At 38.7% G+C, this 22,834-nt stretch overlaps 1 protein-coding gene across 6 annotated transcripts in view; it reads right to left on the minus strand.

Annotated features, from left to right (window-relative positions):
• LOC128679366 (cell adhesion molecule Dscam2-like) overlaps positions 1-22,834 on the minus strand; it is a 34,798-nt gene that overhangs the window by 702 nt on the left and 11,262 nt on the right. For 4 of the 6 annotated variants that reach the window (XM_053761566.1, XM_053761551.1, XM_053761575.2 and 1 more), the window contains exons 6-36: positions 22,184-22,324; positions 21,962-22,079; positions 21,024-21,240; positions 20,134-20,341; positions 14,556-14,706; positions 14,327-14,478; positions 14,135-14,225; positions 13,692-13,873; positions 13,333-13,478; positions 13,124-13,259; positions 12,920-13,039; positions 12,607-12,816; positions 12,352-12,499; positions 10,708-10,856; positions 10,410-10,602; positions 9,975-10,120; positions 9,804-9,874; positions 9,439-9,703; positions 9,147-9,290; positions 8,780-8,950; positions 8,290-8,419; positions 7,719-8,059; positions 6,094-6,282; positions 5,676-5,873; positions 5,120-5,292; positions 4,734-4,842; positions 4,444-4,596; positions 4,159-4,299; positions 3,813-3,980; positions 1,089-1,187; positions 616-808 (exon numbers count right to left, since the gene is read on the minus strand). In XM_053761566.1, the coding sequence (XP_053617541.1) occupies positions 616-808; positions 1,089-1,187; positions 3,813-3,980; positions 4,159-4,299; positions 4,444-4,596; positions 4,734-4,842; positions 5,120-5,292; positions 5,676-5,873; positions 6,094-6,282; positions 7,719-8,059; positions 8,290-8,419; positions 8,780-8,950; positions 9,147-9,290; positions 9,439-9,703; positions 9,804-9,874; positions 9,975-10,120; positions 10,410-10,602; positions 10,708-10,856; positions 12,352-12,499; positions 12,607-12,816; positions 12,920-13,039; positions 13,124-13,259; positions 13,333-13,478; positions 13,692-13,873; positions 14,135-14,225; positions 14,327-14,478; positions 14,556-14,706; positions 20,134-20,341; positions 21,024-21,240; positions 21,962-22,079; positions 22,184-22,324 (5,053 nt within the window). Of the gene's footprint in view, positions 1-108; positions 138-615; positions 809-1,088; positions 1,188-3,812; positions 3,981-4,158; positions 4,300-4,443; positions 4,597-4,733; positions 4,843-5,119; positions 5,293-5,675; positions 5,874-6,093; positions 6,283-7,718; positions 8,060-8,289; positions 8,420-8,779; positions 8,951-9,146; positions 9,291-9,438; positions 9,704-9,803; positions 9,875-9,974; positions 10,121-10,409; positions 10,603-10,707; positions 10,857-12,351; positions 12,500-12,606; positions 12,817-12,919; positions 13,040-13,123; positions 13,260-13,332; positions 13,479-13,691; positions 13,874-14,134; positions 14,226-14,326; positions 14,479-14,555; positions 14,707-20,133; positions 20,342-21,023; positions 21,241-21,961; positions 22,080-22,183; positions 22,325-22,834 lie in introns of all 6 variants that reach the window. The other 2 variants (XM_053761593.1, XM_053761584.1) reach the window with 2 other exon arrangements.

Genomic DNA, 22,834 nt, shown 5'->3' on the forward strand with positions numbered 1-22,834 from the left:
TCATCAACTAATGTAGTCGAGCGGCTATTTATTCAGTCTGTCACAAGCGCTGAAGCCATGCTGGGAAGGGCGGGTGCTAGTTCCAATATGTTCGCTATATAGTATTACCGATACTCGATCCATTCTAAAATCGGTGGCTTTCGTGGCAAAACAGAAAAAAAAATATTATTTCAAAAGTACTTACATTATTATTTCAAAGTATTGTTACATATCATATTTTTAGAATAAAACTAAAGTATTGCTGTTGCTTGGATCCGAGCAAACTTATTTATCAAAGTGATTGCTACGCAGCAGAAATAGGAACCAAATTCGACAAAATTAGCGACGATGAAGGCGTCACGCGTGCAGGCCGGTCACGTACGAGACCAATCAAGCGGCCCTAAGCACAGAACTCCCGTTGACATGGGTCCGGCGCGGCGGTTTGTTTGCGTTGCCTCCAATTAAGCTTTGGCTTCCGAATAGAAGCCTTCCGTCAATGTTTCTGTCAGATACTTTCACAAATCACTATCCTAACAATAATGTATGAAAACTAAGTACTTAAATAACTGAGTTTAAGTTATTGGAAAAAAATAAAGTTTAGCTAGGTTTTATATTTTTACATGTAAACAAGTTTACCTGACACTGCCCCCGCTAGGCGCGGCAATATGGCGTGCGTGATCCCTGCGCCGGCGCGCTCTTCCGCCCCGCGCGTCGCGCTCCGCTCGCTTGCTCCGCTCAGTGAGCTCGAGCTGCGCGCTCGTCACGCGCCCCCGACCGCAAGCGCTGTATGACGTATCATCCGCACTCGACTCTACAGCTGGGAGTGTGTCTGTAAGAGACAGAGTCTTTAAGCAGCTCCATTTGAATGAGAATTCGAATTGATAATTAATAAGATTTCTGCATACTTAGTTACAATATATCGTGCTTGCTGTGTTTTTATGAACTTTTTAGTGTGTGTAATGAGACTAGTGTTACCAATAGATAACACTGGCTTGGCCTATGAAAACTATTATACATTAGTAAGATTAGCATAGAAACTCATGCGGCATGAGTAGGATTCGCTGGATCACTCCCGCATCATCTTAATTTGCTACGGATAGAATATTTACCAGAGAGATGCGCGGCAGGCAGGCGGTACAGCGAGGCGGCGCACGCGGCGCACGGCGAGCCGCTTGACTCCGAGTCGCTGTCGCGTGCTCGTCCGTACTCTGTATAGTACAAGGGACAACATACATTGAATATTTTGCAAGACACCTGCAGGGATCTCAGCACGTGCAACATCTATATTTATAAAAGCAAAAAACAGTCATCACGAAATCTCGAAAACTACTGAAGGTAGATAGTGACTGATATTTCGAAATTCCATCCCTAAGGGGGTGGAAATAGTTTGTATGAAACTTCGTCATTTTTGAAGTGAAATTGTAAATTTAAATTTGTAGTTGGTAAAAAATAATAATGCATTAATTCCATTTTGAAAATTACATCCATATAGTGGTGAAATATGGATTGTATGGAAGTTTGTATGGAATTTCATCTTTTTTTAAGTCAACATAACTTGAAATTTTTGGTAAAAACTGGTGCATCTCTAGGGGAATGCTGTAGGGATGGAAATTTATTGAAAATCTCAAATATCTCGGAAACTAGAAACTGCCCAGTGGTACCCTTTTGCTTGGAACGTCATAAATATAGTATGTGCGTGCTGTTCTCATATACAAATACAAAGTAAAGCGAAACTTTTATTTCTTAACCCGGCAAGTACATACAATGTTATCAGATATCGAGTGTTCCTCTCTATTCCGAGCTCACTAACAGCTGACGAGCAGCATATCCTTTGTTCCGAAATCTCCAGCCGCAGCACGAGGCAGCTCCACTGGGCAACATCATTTTTAAATCCTTCATGAATACGGAATGAAGTCCTTGCGCGAGATGGAGCGGTTTATGATAGAAGCAGTATTGTCGGAGTTTTATTAGTCCATTTGTCTCTGGAGCGGAGTTAATACAGCGGCCGCTCGTAAACCTCACCACTATGATAAACATTTCATAGCAAAACAAACACAATATTCAACATAATTTAATATTTGCTATAGTCAATTATAGATGAATATTAAATACATAACTAATATACCCAGTGTATTCTCGGAGTCTTATTGAAATATTAACCTAAACCCAAGTTAAGGCGCCATATATAGTGAAATGCCCTTTTTGAAAGCTTATTACAAACAATTATAAACAAACACTTATTACAAAACTTTCAACTGTTATGTTTTTGTGACTATATTTTCAGTCCTTCAACTAAATTTCTGCTAAAACAGAAACACGATTAATAAATGTTTTCTCGATAGATTCTTTTTTCGAAAATATCCTAATTTTTTTACCAATATCCACGTATAACTACAACACGTATAAACATAAAATTTGCTATATTTGAATTGAAATATTGAAGTTATTGTTCTGGCCAATTGTTGCCTATTAGCTGCCTAGGCTGTGTGCCCTTAGGCACCTCGTACGACATCCACGGGAGAATAAGGAGCGGTCCTATTGTAGAGCGGAACCACTCGCCACATCCATCTAAGTACTATAAATATCTAATAAATTACTGGTTAAGTGTGTGCAGACCACACGCAATGTTAGGGTTCTGAAGTTATATCCTACAGATATAACGCAGATATGTTTTTACTCCCAGATTAACATAATACCAAAGTTCAGACTACATGATATAGATAAACAAATACTATTCACGATGTCGCTGACCTTCACTAGTTGGAGAGGCACCCATAGAAGATTCACGAAGTATAGAGTATAAAGCTCATGACGGGGCGGACCTACGATAAGTATGCAAAGTCGCTGTTCCTTCGTTGGATGATTCGTGACTAGATAGGAGTAGAAATAGAAATATGACACGAATTCAAATTGCAGTCGCGGATTTTTCAGTGTAATTTGACGTTACAAAATCCGAGGCGGATATTGTTAAATTTTAGAAGTAGTATTCTCCAAGCCTAGGCGTTCACTTCATAGGCAGCGTGATTGTGTGAATGTGACGTGAGCGGTGCCCCGGCCTCGGCCAATCACAAGATAATGGCGCCGGATATTGGCAGCCGACGATGGCTTTGTGTTGCGAGACATGTCGGCGGATTTATCGGAGCAGAGTGTTTTCTGTCAATGGCGAAATATTGGATGTTAGCTACCCACGGCTTTGCTATTTCTTGTTGATATTCATAGAATATAATAGCGTATTAACTTGCAGGATTACTAAAACTATGTTGTAACTTTTATTAATAGTATAAATCTCAACTAATATTATAAATGTGCAAGTATGTTTGTTTATTGGTTTGTTACCTCTGCATGCGTTATTTACTCATTTAATCTTGAAATTTCGTATGTTTATAATTAAGAGTATGGAGATACATCTCCATACTCCATAGGGTACCTTTCATCCCGGAAAAAACTATTATTCCGGTGGGATTTTCGAAAAACCTGTATTCTATTATAGGTGGCGCTAAATGCGCTGAATTTGGTAGAAAGGTAGATTATGACTAGGAGACATCCGCTATGAAAGGAATTTTGAAATTATTTCCCTAAATATATGAATTAGGGGTTGCAAGTTTTGAATGAAACTTCGTCATCATCATCGTCGTTAAAGTATATGTACATATTATCTCGATTATTTTTGTGAAAGGTAGAGATGGAGTACGGACGAAGTCACGGGCAATTTTTAATATGTACGAATGATTTAAAAAATCAACTAAAAAAAAAGCAAAGAGAAGGCAAAAGGACATATCCTCCCGTTAAAAACAACTATTAACTAGTTGTTTATAAATTTTCAAAATACATACCTTGCGAATGCGCGAGCAGGTTGGGGCGCGGCGGTGCAGCAGCCAAGTCAAGCGACTCGGCGCGGCCGAACGTGTGCAAATGCAGCGCACACCCCGACGCCGCGCCCGTCATGCTGAATGTGGCGTACGGGCTTATCTCATCGTGCAGATCATCTGTGTTAATTAATACTTTAAGGGCTTTAAATCGTCAAAAGATTAAGCGTTTAGATTTACTTAAATCAATAAATATATAAATCTTCACTGAAATTGGGAATAGAAATAGTTAATAGATTAAATATTGAAATATAAGTTCAATGTTATTTTTATTTTTTCACTTGGAGACTGAATATAATAAAATGTTGATTACTATCTGATGGGGATAGGGTCTTTCCATTTCTCTTGCCGGGTTCCGTGCTGTAGAGCTGCGGATGCGCGGGCGCAGGAGCCGGGGAACAAGTGCGGTGCAGGCACCAGGCTCGATGTCGTCGCCGCGCCCACACAACGCCGACTGATCGAAAGTAAAATTTACATACTATATGTCATCACCGAGTAAAGAAAGAAAAAAGATTGTAAGACTCGTTAATTTATTACTAAAATCTATTTCGTTATTGTCTTTGTAAAATATTTGTACAGCTAATCTGTTGCTACTGACCAGCAAGAGAAGCCAATAGCGTGGCGAGAGCAGTAGCTATCAGTATCGGCAAGAGAGGAGCGCGCCACGCTACCGCCCCCACCCCGACTCCTCCCCCTTCCGATATCTGGCTGCGGGCTTCCACTGGAACCAGCACAGGCTCCCCGATGCGTTCTGAGAATAAGTATTAAGGTTAAGTTTTCTGTTTTTAATTTGTAGGACGAGGAATTAAATAAAGTTATTTTTTTTTTAGTTAACAATCTTATTTTGTTTGTTAAAACGCATTACGTTTAAAATTCTTGATTAGATACCTCCAGTGTGTGTGAGTGTTGGCGCACGGTAGAGGGCTGGGGAGTCGCCAGCCGGACCGTGAGCCACCACGCGGACCTCATACCAGGTACCTGATGACAGTCCATTCGCCTAGAAAAGCAATAATATATTTTAACAATGTATTTACTCTATTATGTTCACGATCGTTCTCTTAAACTTTCGCATTGCGTAATTATGTTAAACGATAGGTATTAAAAGCGTACATATATACCTTTTTTATAAAAAAATGTAAAAAGGTATGTATGTGCGCGTTTACACCTGTTGTTATTTAATATGTTATTGTTATTAATGTAATAAATGTTCATGATTTCTTTCAGATATGTTAACAATAAGTGTAAAAATAATTTGATAAGGTTTCAGAATTAACCTCAGCTCTCTCTCCGTCGGCAACGAGAGCCTGCCAGCCGCCCCCCGCCCGCTCCCCCCGCACCGACACGCTCCAACTGACGGCCGCGCATCGCCCACGCCAGGCCAGTAAGTTTAGCCGCAACGTGCTGCTATTTGCCCATACAAATTCCTTGCCCAATGGAGGTTTCACTTCTGTATATACAACATTTTCTTAATTTGATATGTGTATTTTCAAATAAATTACAACGGAAAAACAGCTAACAGAAAGAAATGTAGAGCTCAATATTATAGTATCTCGAATCGAAAAATTACGGCACTGAGTTTTCCTTTAAAATGCTTGCGTGACGATACTATTACTAAATGCTAAATAATAGTATCGTCACGCAAGCTTTTTAAAGGACCTGACTCAGTGCCGTAATTTTTCGATCAAAAATCATATAAAAGTATTAGAAAATAATAAATATAGATTACACATAACACAAAAAATATTAAGAACTTTTTACAATTTATTAATGAAGTGGTATTTTTTTATTCCGAGAAATAATTACAAAATGAAAAGTGTCACCATCGCTTACTATCACCATCAGTCCTTGCACGAAGTGGAGGTGACATCGGTGAATAGCCTAACGCGTTGTGCGCGCGCATGGTGACCCGGTAGAGGGCGCCACATGCCAAACGCCGCAACGTCAGCGTGGAGTCGCCGGCCGGGACTTGTGTCGAGCCTGTCGGTGATGAATCTGGCGCGCCCTCGCGTCGCCACCAGAAAGTATATCCTATATTAAAAAAATTCAAGCACTGAACTCAATTCCAATTTTGATTGCGACTTCTTTATGTATGGTATTTATTTGGATTTATTAATATCATCATTAATAACTAAGTATTATTATTAATTATTGAGTAAATCTATGTAAGCATAATTAATTAATGGTAGTGTGTGACCCAAGTCGAGCAAAAGTATACAACGGCACAAACAGGTATGTGTGGCAATTATACCAAGAATGGAGGCACCCCCATCTTCCGGCGGGTCCCATGCTAAGTGTAACGTGTTGGTGTCGGTGCGCAGCAGCCTCGGCGCCGGCGCCGCGGGAGGCCGGCGCACGAGCACGTGGTACACCACTGCATCAGCGCCCGCACCGTTCCGAACGGAACACGTGTAGTTCCCCGCAGTTGACGTTTCCACTTCTATAGTTATAATCACATTATTATAAATTTAACATTAATAAGTAATTTGTTTTACAAAAGCTTTATTTTCCATAATTTGATGGAGGTAATAAGGGAAAAATATAGTTAGGAATTAAAATTGTCACTTCAAATTCTATAAATAGCCAATTAAAAGTCATAATAAACTAGCGGAATGCCGGCCCTCAGCTAGTTTTGCTAATAATTAGAGAGATTAAAAAAACTTTATATACTATATTGGGGGGTCTTTCCTTCGAGCGCCAATATAAAAAGACCTGTAGAGTTACTCACCCTGCAGAAAGCTACATAAGTCGCAATGAACAACTTTTGTTAAGGCGTCATTTCTTTATTTCCTATCATTCTTATTTCATATATTCGTTTCATTTGAATCCGTCCAGTACTTTCGGAGATAAGCGTGATCATACATACAGACAAAATATTTTTACTGTCTATAGGACTATCAACTATGCATGTATGGCTGTTGGTCTTTCAAATATCCATACATCCATCCATACAAATAAATCTGTCATATCAAAATAACTACATTTTTTAATTGCATAGTACCTATTAATAACCGGTTTCCATTACACTTTATTTTGAATTTTTGTCTGTATGTTTGTTTGTTTAGTGTAATCTTCGAAACAGTTTATCCGATATTATTATGGGGTTTTTAGTATTTTTTTATTATAAGGTTTTTAGGGTAAGGTTAAGAAAGTCACGGAGCACAACTTAAGGATAGTTTATATATCGGAATTCCACCGAGGAAATGGGGGTGCTAGTTTGTATGACACCTCGTCTTTTTAAAGTGAGACACATGAAACTTAATGTTTGCATTCATAGTAAATTAAAAGAAATAATAATAGATTGATTGTATTTTGGAAATTGCATCCCCATGAGGGTGAAATATTGGTTGCAAGTTTTTATAGAAATAATAAAGGAAACATTTTTAAAGTAAAACACATGGAACTTTAGATTTATCGATAACGGGACTGAACACGTTCCAGGAAATAAAATGAGATATGTAGCCGGAAATGGGACTAGACTTGCACCGGGACATAACAGGACACCGGGACCGGGACATAACAGGACACCGGGACCGGGACATAACAGGTCGATACGGAATACATTGCAGGAAATGGGATAGGACAAGTTGTGGGAAATGGGACGGATTATATTGCGGGAACGTGACAAGATTTGTAAAATAAAATAGAGCGGATATCGACGTTGAACTAGAGACGGAAGACGACTATTAATTAACGATACGACACATATAAATCAAATAATTTAAAGAGTCGTACAGAATATGGTAAAGATTGATATTCTATGTCTCTTTTTAGAGCTATGATTGTATTTTTTTAGAGCAAACTATTAGTATATCCTTGCTTTCACTACCATTTCAGTATCCAACAACTATACAATTTCTAACATGTATAACTTACTATGTATGATAAAATCTCCACTGTCTGTGATGGTATGTGCGATAGGGAGTGGTGACCAGTGATAGCGCAGGGGTGGTGCGCCTACGGATGAGCAACGTAGCCGTAGTCTGGTGCCACGGAAAGCGTGTACTATTCGGCTGAACGACGAGATTCTCGCCGACAATGGCTGCGCAGGCGCCGCCGTCACGGGCCTCGTTGGGGCGCCGGCGCCGGCGGACGTGGCGGCGCGCACCCAGAACTCGTATACGGTTCGTTCGCGCAGTCCTACCACGTCGCGAGATACTTCGTCTTCATTTATGTCAGCGCCTGCTTCAACGCGTTGTGACCATTCACCACCCACTCTTCAAATAAATATGCTATTAAGTACTGCACATCCTCAGTCAATAATTATTCTTAAGTTTGATATATGTTTTACAGTGTCCAATAGAACTTGTGTAATTTTTATTTTAAAGATACTTACTACTACCCGAAGTTGTATTCGAGTTTTTCTTTCCACTTTACAATGAAAAATAGTTTGGAAGCTAGTTATCACGTTTGTGTGATATATGTGTATTGTTTATAGGAGCCGTACTTGCCGAGCTCCCTGGTGTAGAGCGTGTAGTGCGTGAGGCGGCCGGCGCGCGGCGTCGGTGGCAGCCAGGACACCCGGACTGCGTCAGGACCCGACGCCAGTGCGCGCACCGCCGCCACTACCCCCGGCACTTTATGTACAATATACGAATTTGAATTTGAATTTATTGACCTCAATTATTTTCAGAGCCATGAAACTATGAAATATCTGGTCGATTTATAAATGAAAATAATTATAGTGAATTTAATTAATGTCGATTCTGTGTATAACAATCACTTACTTCAAGCGATGTGGACAATCAGTCTTAGAATATTGAAGTAGCAATTATTTAATTTGATTGGTGCAATATTATAAGTTACATTATAAAATACAAAATCACACGAGTGAATAATATACATTCTCGTTATTTGTGTTTTTGTAATTTTCTTGGCAACTTGAGATTGACATATAGAGCATGCAGTTCCACCAGATGGACACATAGTGAACTAACCGTCTTCTCCAGTGACGCAGTAGACGGGCGCCGCCGGCGGGCCCAGGCCGGCGCCGGCGCGCGCTCTCACCCACACCGTGTAGTTAGTGGCTGGCCTTAGTCCAGTCAGCGTGGCCTCTCCGCTAGCGCCCGTACGAGCTGTTAGCCACTCAGTACCGCCGCCAGTGACCCCTGATATAAAAGTTTTATTGAATGTTTGCTATCAAAAGACGTCCTAGCTGTGGTTTTTAAATTAGGCAAAATTCTAAATATTGAAAAGAAGATGATAAAATCAAGTTATAGCTTTCAGTTTCAATTTGTAAATCTCTCTTTAAAATCGCCTTAAGAAGAAAGAAAGAAATTATCCTAGATAATAATTTAAACTTACCATCAGAAACAAGTATAGGCGCGTAGTGCAGATCATATCCACGTAAAGCATGTGTATGCAATAACGCTGGCGGTGACCAACGTATACGCAGCGAACGCGTCGAAACCGCTTCGCAAATTACTGAGTTCGGTGGCTCCTCCGGCACTACCAAATACGATAACAATGATTCCACGAAAGTCAGGCATTATTTTACAAAAAAATGGTACAAATTCTGTAATGGTAGTTGTAAGCAATAAATAAAATAAATAAATAAAATTCAAAATTTACATAAATAGAGGACGAACGTACTAACCTCCATCACCAGTGGTTGCATAAACAGCAGGAGAATGCGGCGACGCTCCAGCGCGATTGTACGCTCGTGTTGTCAATGCGTAGCGAGAGAAAACTTTCAGGCCCGCTACCGTCAGTTCTGTGCTGCCCCAACCAGGAGCCACCGCCATGCCGTTCCGCGTCATTCCATCATCTCCGGCATTTGCCAACTCTCCTTCTCGGCTGAGCTCACGCCACGTGACCACGTAGCCTAACAACTCTCCATTCCAACTATCTTGAGGAGGAGCCTGCCAGTGAAGGTACATCACTATTTTAAATGGAAAAGTACAAGTCGATATTAAAATACTTCAATTTTTAATTTTAACCTGTAAATGTGGGTGTACATACCGACCATGATATGTGTAACTCTCCAGAATTGGCAGGTCTCACTCTAACGTTTTGTGGAGAAACTGAGGGAGCTGTATGAAAAAACAATGAATGTTTATACTATTTATGTCACTTTTTGTATAATGATATAATAAATGTATTATATATTCAACATATAATCTAAATAAGTACCTTCGTCAAGCGTGGTGAAGAGCAATGGATCTGAAGTGGGGGACTGTCCCACGTGGTTGGCGGCGGTGAGACGAAGTGAGTACGCTGCAGCAGGTCTTAACGCCTCCACCCGAGCAGCCAGCGTTGTCAACGTTGAATCATCTAGTCTAATAACGTTGAAAATGTATGATTGATTGATTAAATTTGGTCGAAATAACCAAAATTATTATACTTAGTTTAAGGTTTTTTGTTGAAATACTGTCTTGAGTATAAATGAAACTTATTTTGACTTTGTCAATTTACAACTATGTCTCAAAAACAAAGGTTACATTGATTTATTCTTTTATAAATAGCTAGGCTAGATATTAATACAATGAAACGAAATAGGTACAATTAAAAGACGAAATATCAAAATAGTTAAGTATTTATTGTAATTAAGTGGCAACGATAGTTAACCGTTCATTAGTGGTAGGCTCGATGGTCAAGTTGAAGGTAGTAGCGTGGCTCGACTCGGTTCTCAGCGTGTGCAGAGGAGTCACCAGTGCGGAGTACCACAGAGTTCTGGCTAGTGCTGGCGCCTGCCATGTCACTCGCACCCAACGTGAACTCACGCCACCCAGATGCAAGGCCCTTGGCGCTTCAGGGGGCTCTGTTAATCGCCGTTATTATGCATGATTAGTTCAAATAACGAATTGCTAAATATGTAAAGCAAGCATGATCATGTCAAAAATTGAAAAAATTAGAAGTATAAAACCTTCAACATGCAGGAACATGAGCAGCTCGCTCCGTCCGAACTGGTTGGCGGCATGACAACGGTACTCGCCGCCGTCCCCGCGCTCCACCGCGCGTAGTTGCAATGTTGAGCGTAGACCATCTGCTGTTCGGACTTCTGATACAGTCCACCTATACCAGTAAGTGTTTCCAATCACATTCGATTCTTACATACTTTCGTTTGTATTCAAACACACAATTCTTCACTATTCTTCGTCATTTTTATAAATGATCTAGCAGATAAACTATCATGTTAATGACTGCTTTATGCAGATGATCTTAAAGTGTTTAATCGAATAGAAACGGTTGATGATAGTATAGCACTCCAAAATGATCTTATCGTTATTTTTGATTGGTGTAGGTAAGTTTTTGCATCACTTTTACAAATAAGTGCAACCGAATTAATTTTAGTTATAATTTTGATGATCATGAACTTCAACGTAAATCAGTAGCTAAATATAATTCCAAAATTATATTTGATGAAAAATTAACATTTCGTGATCACTACCAGTGTATAGTTAAAAGGCAAATCAGATGTTCGATTTCATTTATAGGTCAACCGTTGGTTTCAAAAAGATAATAAGCTTTATCTGTCTATATAATAGTCTCGTAGAGTCGTTAGTGTGGTCGCCGTACTATCAAGTACAGTCAGAAACTATTGAAAGTGTGCAGAGAAGAGCATTGAGACTTCTTTGTTACATAACTGGATGTGGATATATTGGGAGATCCATTCCATCGCATGAAGGCAGACTTGACAAATTTTGTGTTGCTAGGCTTGACATACGAAGAAAGCACCAGAGTTTGTTAACATTGCATAAAATTTTGCATTCAATTATTTATTCTCCGCGCTTGCTCTTCTCTCTGAACTTTAATACCAGAATAAATTTGTGTCATCCTGTGACTTTTTGTTTAAATGTTTATGTTTAAGAAGTGTTATTTACATAAGTAAATAACACTTCTTACTATAATCCAGTAGTAGATTCCTTCTACTGGATTATAGTAAGAAGTGTTATTTTTTTTGTGTAGGCTTTATAATGACATCATGAAGTCAGATGGTATGCATAGTTTAGACCTCTTCGAGTCTAAACATATTAGATTTAAAAGACAAGTAAAGAGTGTCCTCCGATGAGTTCTGTCAGTTCTCTTGTTTAGATTTTATTTAAAACTCACTTATAATATGACCACGATTCTGTGTTATTTCTATAATTTGTGTCTATAATTTCTGTATTTGTAAGAGTTTTTGAGCATATTGGATAAGCATGCAATGCATTCACGTTTTTGGTTAGCGATCTAGATTAGTACCTATACTTCTTCTTTTTCTTGACCTTATCCCACTCATGTGGGGTCGGCACAGTATGTACTTCCTTCCATTTCGTTCCGTCATTTGCCTAGATTAGTACCTATACATTATATAAAAATAGTTACAAAACTGCATGTGATTGTTAACTGTTGTGTTTGCTTAATAAATACAAAAATAGACAAACAATTGGATTTTAATTTTAATTTAAAGTTAAAATATGTGATCTATTTAGCGCGGTTATGGAAGAGCATTGTGATACAAATGCGTGAGTATTCAACATTTATCTATCTTGTTTAAATTGTTCGAAATTGTTACAACTATAGATACCTGTATGAATTCAGGTCCAGTCTAACTCCTCGATGGGACCAATGCAGCGTGAGAGGAGAGTCGCCGAGCGCGTGACACACTAGCGACACGCTGCGGCCGCGCACGCAACTCACGTTTGTGCCCACGGACTCGTCAAAGTGTGCTGGCTCTGTTCACAGACAACTATGTTTATGAAAATATAATAACTGATAAAATAATTATTTTATAGGGATTAAATAATCTAAAATTATATATATATAAATTATTTGTCCTTACCATGAATAGTCAAGTTGACGTGTTTTATAAGCGGTGGGCCGACACCGTTGTCTGCAACACACCGGTAGCTTCCTTGATGTATGCGCATTGCAGTGATACTGCGCAGTGTTCCATTATTGGCTCGTAATCCTGATGCAGTGTCTCCCCATTCTGATCCACTTATCACTTCCCATTGGTTGCTATTTTCGAGGTTAAGGCTGGCTATTTCCCCTGTTGAAATTATCACTACTGATGTAATTAGTTACTCTTTTATTTTAATTTGTGGTTAAAAGATGAAATATATGATATAACATAAATATATGAAATTGTTTACCAAGATGTCTGTACCACGTGACAGTAGGTGACGGGTATCCTTTGGCAACACAATCCAAGTTGATAGGGGCACCTAGCATCACAGCAGTGTCAGTGGGCTCCGAAATCCACGATGGTGCAACTGCAACATCAAACTGTATGAATTTGATGGTCTTTATTGCTTTACATGATGTCATGTAAAGTGACATATACACTGTCGGCTTACCTTTGACGCTAAGCGTTGCAGTATAGTTAACTGTGGCTGCATGGTTGGACACGCGGCAGGTGTATCGACCACTGTGCTTTGCTGACAGATCAGAGAACATTAATAAGGAAAACTCGTTTAAGCTCTTTTCTTCGATCTGGAACAAACGATAGTCTTGTTACAAAATTTCGCAAAAGGAAGCAGTATTATTAGTAGAAATTCTTTACTACCTGTAAGTTTGGCGGTAGAGGCGCTTCATCCTTGAGCCATGAAAAGTACATGGGTTTGTCACCAGACGAGACTCCACATAGGACTTGTACTGAACTGCCTTCCATCAACTCGGAAGAGAACATGAAGGGCGAAATTTTCGGTGGATCTAAGAGCAACAGATAAATAATGGTGATTCATAGTGATGATAAGGGTGAAAGTGAGTGTTATAGAAGCCAACTATCGAAGTAATCTATTAAGTAATGATAGAAAATGCGAATATTGCTGTACAGTACAGTTTGATCCTACGGCAATGGCATGCAAGGAAGTATGCACTATCCCTGTGAAAAGTTAAAGTAATGTAGTTGTTCGGTATACTGACTTCTAACTTGGATCTCGATGTCACGGCGTGCAGCAGCGCCATCTGGCGCAACAACTGCGCAAGCGTAGTGTCCAGCATCGGCCGCTAGCGCCGGTGACAACCTGAGCTCAGCTCCTCGGGCTGACACCCGCCCTGTACCCTCCACAGCACGCCCGGCACCCCGCTCCCACCACGAGATAGAACTGCCGTTAACATGAGTTACAGAACCGACCTAATGTAAGTGTGATGGAAAAATAAACATCAATGTCCTACTTGTACATGCGTACTTGCGCGCTTAATTTGGTTCTGTTCATATTGTATATTATATCAGCAAAGCTACGTTTTGATGTGTAGTGCTTGCGAGTGAAGCATGCGTTAATAAAAACTGTACTGAAGTGTGCAGAAACATATAAGTGTCGGTGTAAAGTCATAGGAATCATCCTATCAAATGCACCTCTATGGACCTGATCGGATATCCAGCGTACGGGCAGAAGACTGTGGCGTTGGCGCCCGCGACGACTCGCACCGGACCCAGTGCACGGATTGACGGTGGGCCTGAAATTACTCATTGCGAAAGAATTTCAAGAAAAAATCATATCCTCTAAACATATTCAACTACTAATTTTATAGCTAGATCTGAATAGAAATTTATGTACCGTATATGTTAAGTCTTGCGGAATGGTCATGATGCCCTTTGGCGTTGCTAGCACGACATGTGTACCGGCCACCATCTTCGGGTGAGGCTGAGCTGATGTTAAGGATCGAAACCACGTCACCGTTTACCGATGACTCGTCGCTGATAAAGTATCTGGTAAACAAGTGTTTTGAATATCATTGACAAGGCTATATTTCAATTTAGCTATAAAAATATGATTCATGTCAAACCTGTGACGATGATATTGATCAAGGGGCTGTGAATCAAGCATCCAACCGATCCTAGGAGGAGGGGAACCTGAAGCAGCACAGCGCAGAGACACGCTGCCTCCTGCGCGCAACGCCTGCTCTATGAATGTGTAGTGTAACTCCGGTGGAGAGTCTGCGGGCATAAACCGGTCAAGTGCAATTTTTTTTTTAATTTCGTGGCTCCATCGTTCGCCATAACGATGATTTTGCCAACGTCAAGGTTGAAATTGACACGGAATATAATATGTTATAATGATATTATAAACACGAATCAGTGTGTAACCTAAAATATAAAAGTATATAAATACATACATACGGATAAAGTAAATAAAAATTATAAGTAGATATTATTATTTTGTATAAATTTTGCCAATATAATTATAAATGGAGAGAAAACTAATGTTAATAGAAATTGCATATTCACAGGTCTTGGGACATAAGGGGGAAGGAAGTCGTATAGAGATGGAGAAAATTTTGAGCATTCAAAATTATGTGATCAGGTGTACCCTCGTCTAGGCCGCATTCACATAGCGAGTCTTTAATTTTTATTTTAGCTAAGAATACCGGGGAGCATGCATGACCTGTGCGGAGTCTAATAATAGTAGAAGTGCGGTGTTTGTGGATGGAGCGGTATTTATTGAACCAGGGTTTGAGAGGAATGTCAGGTTGAATCTTTGAAAAATGTTTAAAGTGCAAGTTGAAATCACGCGCCGAGGTGTTATCATGCGGGCTGTCAGACTGAAAGATAATGAAGTGACCATAAATAAAACATATTTTTCTTTTATCTATGGAAGTGATCCTATAAGTATTCCGTTTTATAATTTTGTTTTTAGTTTTCCACAGTTTAGATACAGGTAAATGTTATTTTATTTTCAAAAACACGTGTAAGTTGATACAAAAATCTATCATAGAATAGTGTGCCAAAAAAGTTACAGCCATACATACTTAAGTAAATAAAAAGCAATTTAAATATAATAGATAAGTATATTTGTGAAGTCGAATACTATATCACAAGTGCCTATCTTCTTATCTCATATTGATAGCTTTTAAAGTTGTGTAATGAAGTTTAAAGAATCGACTTAAAGTCTAAAAGTATTTTTTCATTATGTGCAGAGAATCGTTGATACTTGCAACTTCTCTTAATCCTTCAATATAATGTTTTTATATCTGTGTCTTAATCCAATCTTGTACAGATCTAAAAGTTTTTATATGTGTGCAATGTTTAATCTAATCTTTTTATATGTCTAATCTATGTTACGGAATGAAGATATTTATTCATCGATTTTTGCAAATGTTTCCTCTGACAGGTAACACATGGAGCACATAATATGGCGTGGAGTGTGACCGCGTGACCATAAGTCCGGCGAAGTGATTGGTCCGACAGCGAGTCCGGCGACAGAGACGAGTGGGCGCCCACGACCCGCCCGAAGTCCGGCAATTTGTCTCAAACCCCATAATATATCAACGCACGCGTATAGCTGACGGGTTTTAAAACTAAAATAACTTTATTACTAAAACAACTGTAATTAAAGTAATTGCAAGCCAATTATAAATACATTTCATCATCCCGGACACAACGAGACAAAGATAATGATTATGTTTGTGTTTGCTAACCTGTAGGGAAAGGAGAAGCAGCAGGGTTGTAATTATTGATCTTTTTAGAAAAAGAACATGACTTACGCAGAAATGTAGTAGTATATGAATACTGTGTAGTACAGTAAACAATAGAGCGAGGCGACATGACGCGACACACGCGGCGGCTTTGTGGCGGTAACGAGCGGCGTGTAGCTGAGCTCAGATCATACATCTTAATTAATATTGAGCGAGCTGGCACATCGCAACTATATAGCGATGATGATAGTGCTGTATTAAAACAAAAGAGTAAGTCCTTTTGTACCTAAATTTAACTTGTATTTGATGTTCATTACACAACCTAGATAGTTATGTTATATGGAAAGCACAAAAATACGGCACAAGTACGACAAATGTGAAATTCAAATCTGCAGCAAATATAGATATGTTTTGCCACTCTGCTGCTCGAAGTCAATTTAATAATAACTTCATAATAATGATAAGAGACATTTTTTAAGTTTTCGATTTCGTGGTAAATAAATAAATATTTCGTAAAGAAAGCTTAAAAGATTGAGCATTATTGATATGAAATATAAGGAATCGGTATAGAATTTGTAGAGGCAGCAATAAAAGCGGACGACGGCGAGGCGACCCTAGGCTTAGCACTACTTCACATTCTATTTTTAAACATTCTATTTTTAAATCCTATGTATATTGAATAATTTTAATTGTATGTCCTATGGGATACTACTTTGGGGGAGTGCTAGCACCATTAACACTATTTTCATTTTACAAAAAAGAGCAATCCGTGCTATATATGGTTTGAGGAGAAGGGATTTTTTTAAAGATATTTTAACTTTACCCTCTCAATACATATTTGACAACATTATGCATGTCCGGAAAAATTTAAACTTATTTAAAAAAGTTGGTGATTACACTGATAGAGCCTTACGTAATAAAGATAAATTGTCTGTCCCCGGGCATCGGTTGGCCAAAGTTAGAACGTCTTTTGTTGGGAACTGTATCCGTTTTTATAACAAATTGCCTAAATGGATTCTTGATTTGCCGGACAAAAAATTTAGAAATTATATAAAAGAAGTACTTTGTAAAAAGGCATATTACAAGTCTGATGATTATGTGAACGACAATAATGTCTGGCCCAAGCATGGTGCAGTATCCTCATAACATATGTAACTGATTTATGACACTATTACGTACGTTTTGTACATTTAGCTTTTTATTTATATATATATTTTGTGTGACAATTTTCAATAATTTTATTGGAAATACAACTTTTATTTTATGTATTTATTCAAATTTTGACATTTTTAATAATGATGTAAATTCGTCCTCCTAATTTTTAATATATGTATAAGACCTATATTTGTTAATTGACGTCCTTGGAGAAAAGGCTGCGGTGAAGTTTGTTGCGCCGCTTCTTCTTCACCTGCGCTTTGGAAGTCGGCAGTAGACTTAGTTTATGTCCTAAATTGAATAAAGAATTTTGAATTTTTTTGAATTTTGTATCAAGTATGTTTATTATAAAACAGGTGTCACGTCGCCTAAAGGAATGACATTTAGTGGCAAGTAGTCGCATACACAGGTAGATAGTGAATTATTGTTCATTTTGATTGATCAATACATACAAATAAAAAAATTGAAGAAAGGTCAAATTTGTACATTGGATATATTTTTTAAATTCTTCATGGAATATACTTAGTTACTGATATAGATGACGAAAATATAGTTTTGGAAATTTTGTCTGTCTGTCTGTCTGAACGCGCATCACTCGAAATCTACTGGATCGATTTACTTGAAATTTGGTATGTAGTTACCTTATATACCGGGTTAACATCTTAGATACATTTCATTTCGGTAAATGGTCAGGTTCCCGTAGGGTAATTGAAAAACTAATTATGAATCTAAAATTCCTCGGAATCCTCATCAATCATCTTATAGATATTTCATCCCGGAAAATGAGGATGGTCCTGTAGGAAAATTAAAATAACAATCCACGGAGCCGATTTACTTTAAAATTATGTAGAAAGGTGTCAACAGAATATAAACAAATTGTTTTTATCGATTAAAGTCTGATATAGATATAATGGGCGCTGTATGTATCAATATAAAACTCTTCCGTTACTAAGTGACTGACTGACTGACTGACTGACTGACAGACTGAGTGCAGGTGAGCACTAAGAGAGGATTTTTGTAAATTCTACTCCGAAGGGAAGTGAAAGGGGTGAAATCTGTAAATATGAAATGGGAAATGGGAAGGAGATACGTAGTGGGAAACAGGACGGGACACATTACAAAAACATGATGGCACAATATGTAGGGATTGGACAAGTTTGCGGGACGAGACACGCACCGGGAAACAGAAAATTGAACTAAAGATAAAACTAAACTAAAGATGACAAAAAATGCGAATTTAAATCATATATGTTTACCAGTCTTACAGAGTACGCGATAAAAAAATTACTGAGATTTTACTATGAAATTCACGGGCGAAGCCGATTGATTTAATTTAGCAATGAAATTATCAATGTTAACTAATATATATATACGGATTTGTATAAATAAATTATTTTATGAACCGGGAACATATAATGTATAAATTTAAATCAGAAAATCGATAAATAGATAAAAGCTAACAAAACCATGACACCTACCAATCCTACTGTCGCGGTGCAGCCGGGGCCAGTTGTTGTAACCGCTAACTTTGTGCGACGGAAGTTAGCTTCTAACTGATACGATTTTGTGCTTGTAACTTTGGCGAGAGAATTTAAATGCTATTTACTTTATTTTATCTAAATAAATGCTTTTATCGAATGGATTGGAAATTGAACAGTTGTGTTTTACGCTAGAATTTTTCATATTATTATCAAGTACACCAAAGCTTCCATATCAAGACTGACTCATAATCATTTTCACACAAACCAATAGGAATTCAATGAAAATAGTATTATTATTGTAGGGACACATGATAGGATAACAAGTAATACTTTCACAAAGACAAAGGGGGATCCAATCATACAAGTAAGAATGGATCACCTACCTACGATTTATGTGAGTCATTTTTTTTCCAAGCCAAGTTTGTTCGCACGACCACGTGATAATGGTAATGCTAGGTATTGGGTAGGGGCCGCTACAAACACTTCTGATTGATTCCCGGCCGCTACTCGCCCAGATTGATTGTGACCCCGCACCCCTCCCGCAACCCTCAGGCATCGCACCAGCGCGATATCTATGTATTGATATCAGTTAGTTCTATGAATTTCATGATTGGATTATCCGCTGGTTGTTGTGATGGAAAATAAATGCGTAGTTTTTTGTATCAATGATACAGAAAACGATGATGATGATAGAAAGATATATGTATCTTGAATTTCTTCAATGCAGTAGCATATCATATTAATATTATTACTAAGGTTAATTTAAGGTAAGGTTATATATTAAGCAACAGGTATTAAACTCGCACACACCTTTTTTATTTCCCAGACGTTTCGGACCTTGTTGCAAAGGTCCGTGATTACTGGGCGACTGACTCAGCTATATATAATTATGCAACGCGAAAGTTTAAGAGTAAGGTAAGGTTATTCATACGGAAGTATCAGCCATACCAGTAAACATAGTTTGTGGTTTTACCCCAGTTAATGGTTGAGGATCGTAAATCAGATGACCGCCGGCTCGCTGAGTCACGACCAGCAACAGACGATGAAAGTTAATTTAATGAAAGTAAGCCATTCTAGGGTAACTATAATTAAACAGGTACAGAAAAAAATACTTAGAAGAACAAGAGGATGATATGGAAGTAGAGCAACATTAAAACAATTTAAAGTATATACAATAGAACAAAAAAGGCAAATTGTAGAGGATTATACACGAAACAACGAAGTTTATATTCGTACAGTGGGGCCACCAGTCCGTCGATAGAAAAATTATACAGGAGATGGAATATATCTAAATATCCAATGTAGCAACTCACCCCCAAGCCGAACTTCAGCAGCAGCCTGCGCGCTCTCCCTCTGCCGGCGCGCGACACACTGGTACAGCCCACGCTGGGCTCGCGCCAGACCCCGCAGGATGAGTTCTGACCCCGCGCCGGTCGCCACGCCATCGTGCAGCCAGCTCAGCGAGGCCGTCGGGTCATTGGCGCTGCAGTTCAGGCGGACTGTGCTGCCCGTGTCTGCCACCTAGACAATTAATCTATTTATTAATTCTTTTCGCTTGCAACCGCTAGCAGAAAAATAATTGCAAGTTTGATAATAAAAAAATCTTCGAAAATACGTAACAGTAAAAAATACGATTCTACGGTTACGTTTGATTTTATTCAAGATCTGTCTGTCTGTTGATCAGGTGCGAGAATGGCCGTAATGACGACTTTTGGAGAGCTTTCTGGCGATCTGAATCTCTCATGAACTTCCACATTTTGTGACAATAAGGAAAGAAGAATTTCCTCATTGACATAATATTTATAAACTGCGGCGAAAGTGCATATGGATTTTACACTACCATCAACAATCGAAACGAAATATTCCAGATAATGAGGCTCGTCTTCTTAAATTTATCGTAGGTACAAAAATTTGGAACACGTCGAAAATATTTTGATTTTATTCACTTAATTTTCACAACTTTCTCGCTCAAATAACTTTTAACACTAGATATAGTGCTCGTAGATACTTGTAGATTAGGATGGCTCGTCAGTACAATGAAATCGCCAAGGGAAACTCAACCTTTGACGTTTTACAGTCAAAATTGGCTTTATATATTGAGACTATTAGGTAGATATTTTATCTCAAGACGACAGCCTAAATGTCGGCTAGTCTGTACTATAATAGAATGTTACTATATCTGTTGTGTGTAATAACAAATTACCACTAGAGTAGGAGAAACAGTAACAGTGAGTACGTCTTCAACATTCAATCTGAGCTGAGCCGTGGCATCTCCGAACACGTTGTAAGCCTTGCAAAGCCACGCGCCGGCAAGCTGTCGCCGCACGCGCCTGAAGCACAGCGCCGCGCCTCCCCCCCACTCCCACACCGTGGGGGAGGGCTCGACTGGGGAAAGCCGGCCGTGAAGCTCGCGGTACCAGCTGCTTAAGAATACGTATGTGATCAGCTGCTTTAAATATAGAAAACTAGCTTTGTTCCAGGTTATATACTACGCAACTTGTGTACCAAATTTCATAACAATACATTCAGTAGATTTTACGTGAAAGACTAACAAACATACATATATGCACACATCCTCAAAAATTTTCGCATTTTTAATATTAGTAGGATATGTAAAAACAAGTACTATAAAAGGCTGTTTTCTAACTCTACATAATTTGAACACTTGTTCAAACTATTATAAACTGAAAATTCTTATTTGTTGCAAGTTGCCATCAAACTATAATGGGAGCAGTTTAATTATGTATTAGTGTTATTAAGAGAAACTAGTGTGTTCAGTAAAATGTGCAGCTACCGAAGTTTAGTAATTATATAGAGTTCGTGCACGATCACCGCAACGAGTACTTAGTTATTGGTGCAATTTGCTGATTGTGTTAAGTGCTCTAATATGAGTAGCAGGTCATGAGGTAACATAATAATATTATACAGTTAACTGTGTGCAAAAATAGATATTAATAAAAAATACTTCAATACATAAATTCTAACATTTGAAACATTCATTTATTGATGTGCTACGATCAACGTAGCACATCAATAGAATGAATGTTTCTGAAATTGAACGTCTGTGAAATAAAGTATTTTAACAGCCATCAAATATATCTGAATTCGGACCAGATACCAGATAGTGACTGTGAATCATACGTGTAGTGCGGCTGTGGGTGGTCGGGCGCAGCGCACGGCAGACAGACGTGCGCGCCCGCCGGCACCGACAGCTCGCCCGCCGGCGCGGACAGACGGGGCGCCGATGTTGAGCTACCTGCTATAAATACACAGCACTCTGAGACAATATTCTACATTGTGAAACTTCTAATCTATTAATGTCGTAAGTAACACTAGGTGGCAATTCACAAAGGTGTCGTTTACTAGATACGGTGAGCACGGCAGGTTTGCTCCTCTTGGTGACCGCCGTGAGGGAGTGTCTCGCGAGGCAGCTGTACGGCCCGTCGTCGTGTGGCGACACTCCGCGAATCAGGAGTGTGTCACCAAATACCACATAGCGCGATTCTGTTAAATATACAATATTTATAAAACTTTCACGATGAGTTCAAAGAAAAGAAACACGTTTAATAAAAATCTAAATTGACTATATCCATATCCAAATTGTTAGATACATCGAAACCATTGCAAAAATGGGTTTGAAAATAAAGCTTGTTATTTCATAAACCTTGTGCTTTGTTTTTATTGCAAGTCTCTGTAATATAACTCCATAATGTCATATCGCGGCTTGCTTAGTATTCAATACAGAAAGTGTAGAACAACAGCCATTATTCCGGCCAGCAGCGCGGGTCGCGAAACAATGCTGTCCCGCTCCTGAACAAACTTTACTCATTTTAATATCTGCTCCACTTCAATACTCGTGATTTGAATTTTGTCTAATTACTTTTCTTGTGAATAGATATTTAGAGCTTGGAGACCGTATCGGTTACACTTTTCAGATAAGAAAATGTTAAGAAACTTCAAATGAATCCTATTACAGGTATGAAATTTAATAAATTAAAAGTACAGATTTAATTA

The sequence above is a fragment of the Plodia interpunctella genome, chromosome 2 (genome assembly GCF_027563975.2).
Source record: "Plodia interpunctella isolate USDA-ARS_2022_Savannah chromosome 2, ilPloInte3.2, whole genome shotgun sequence".
Taxonomy (NCBI): domain Eukaryota; kingdom Metazoa; phylum Arthropoda; class Insecta; order Lepidoptera; family Pyralidae; genus Plodia; species Plodia interpunctella.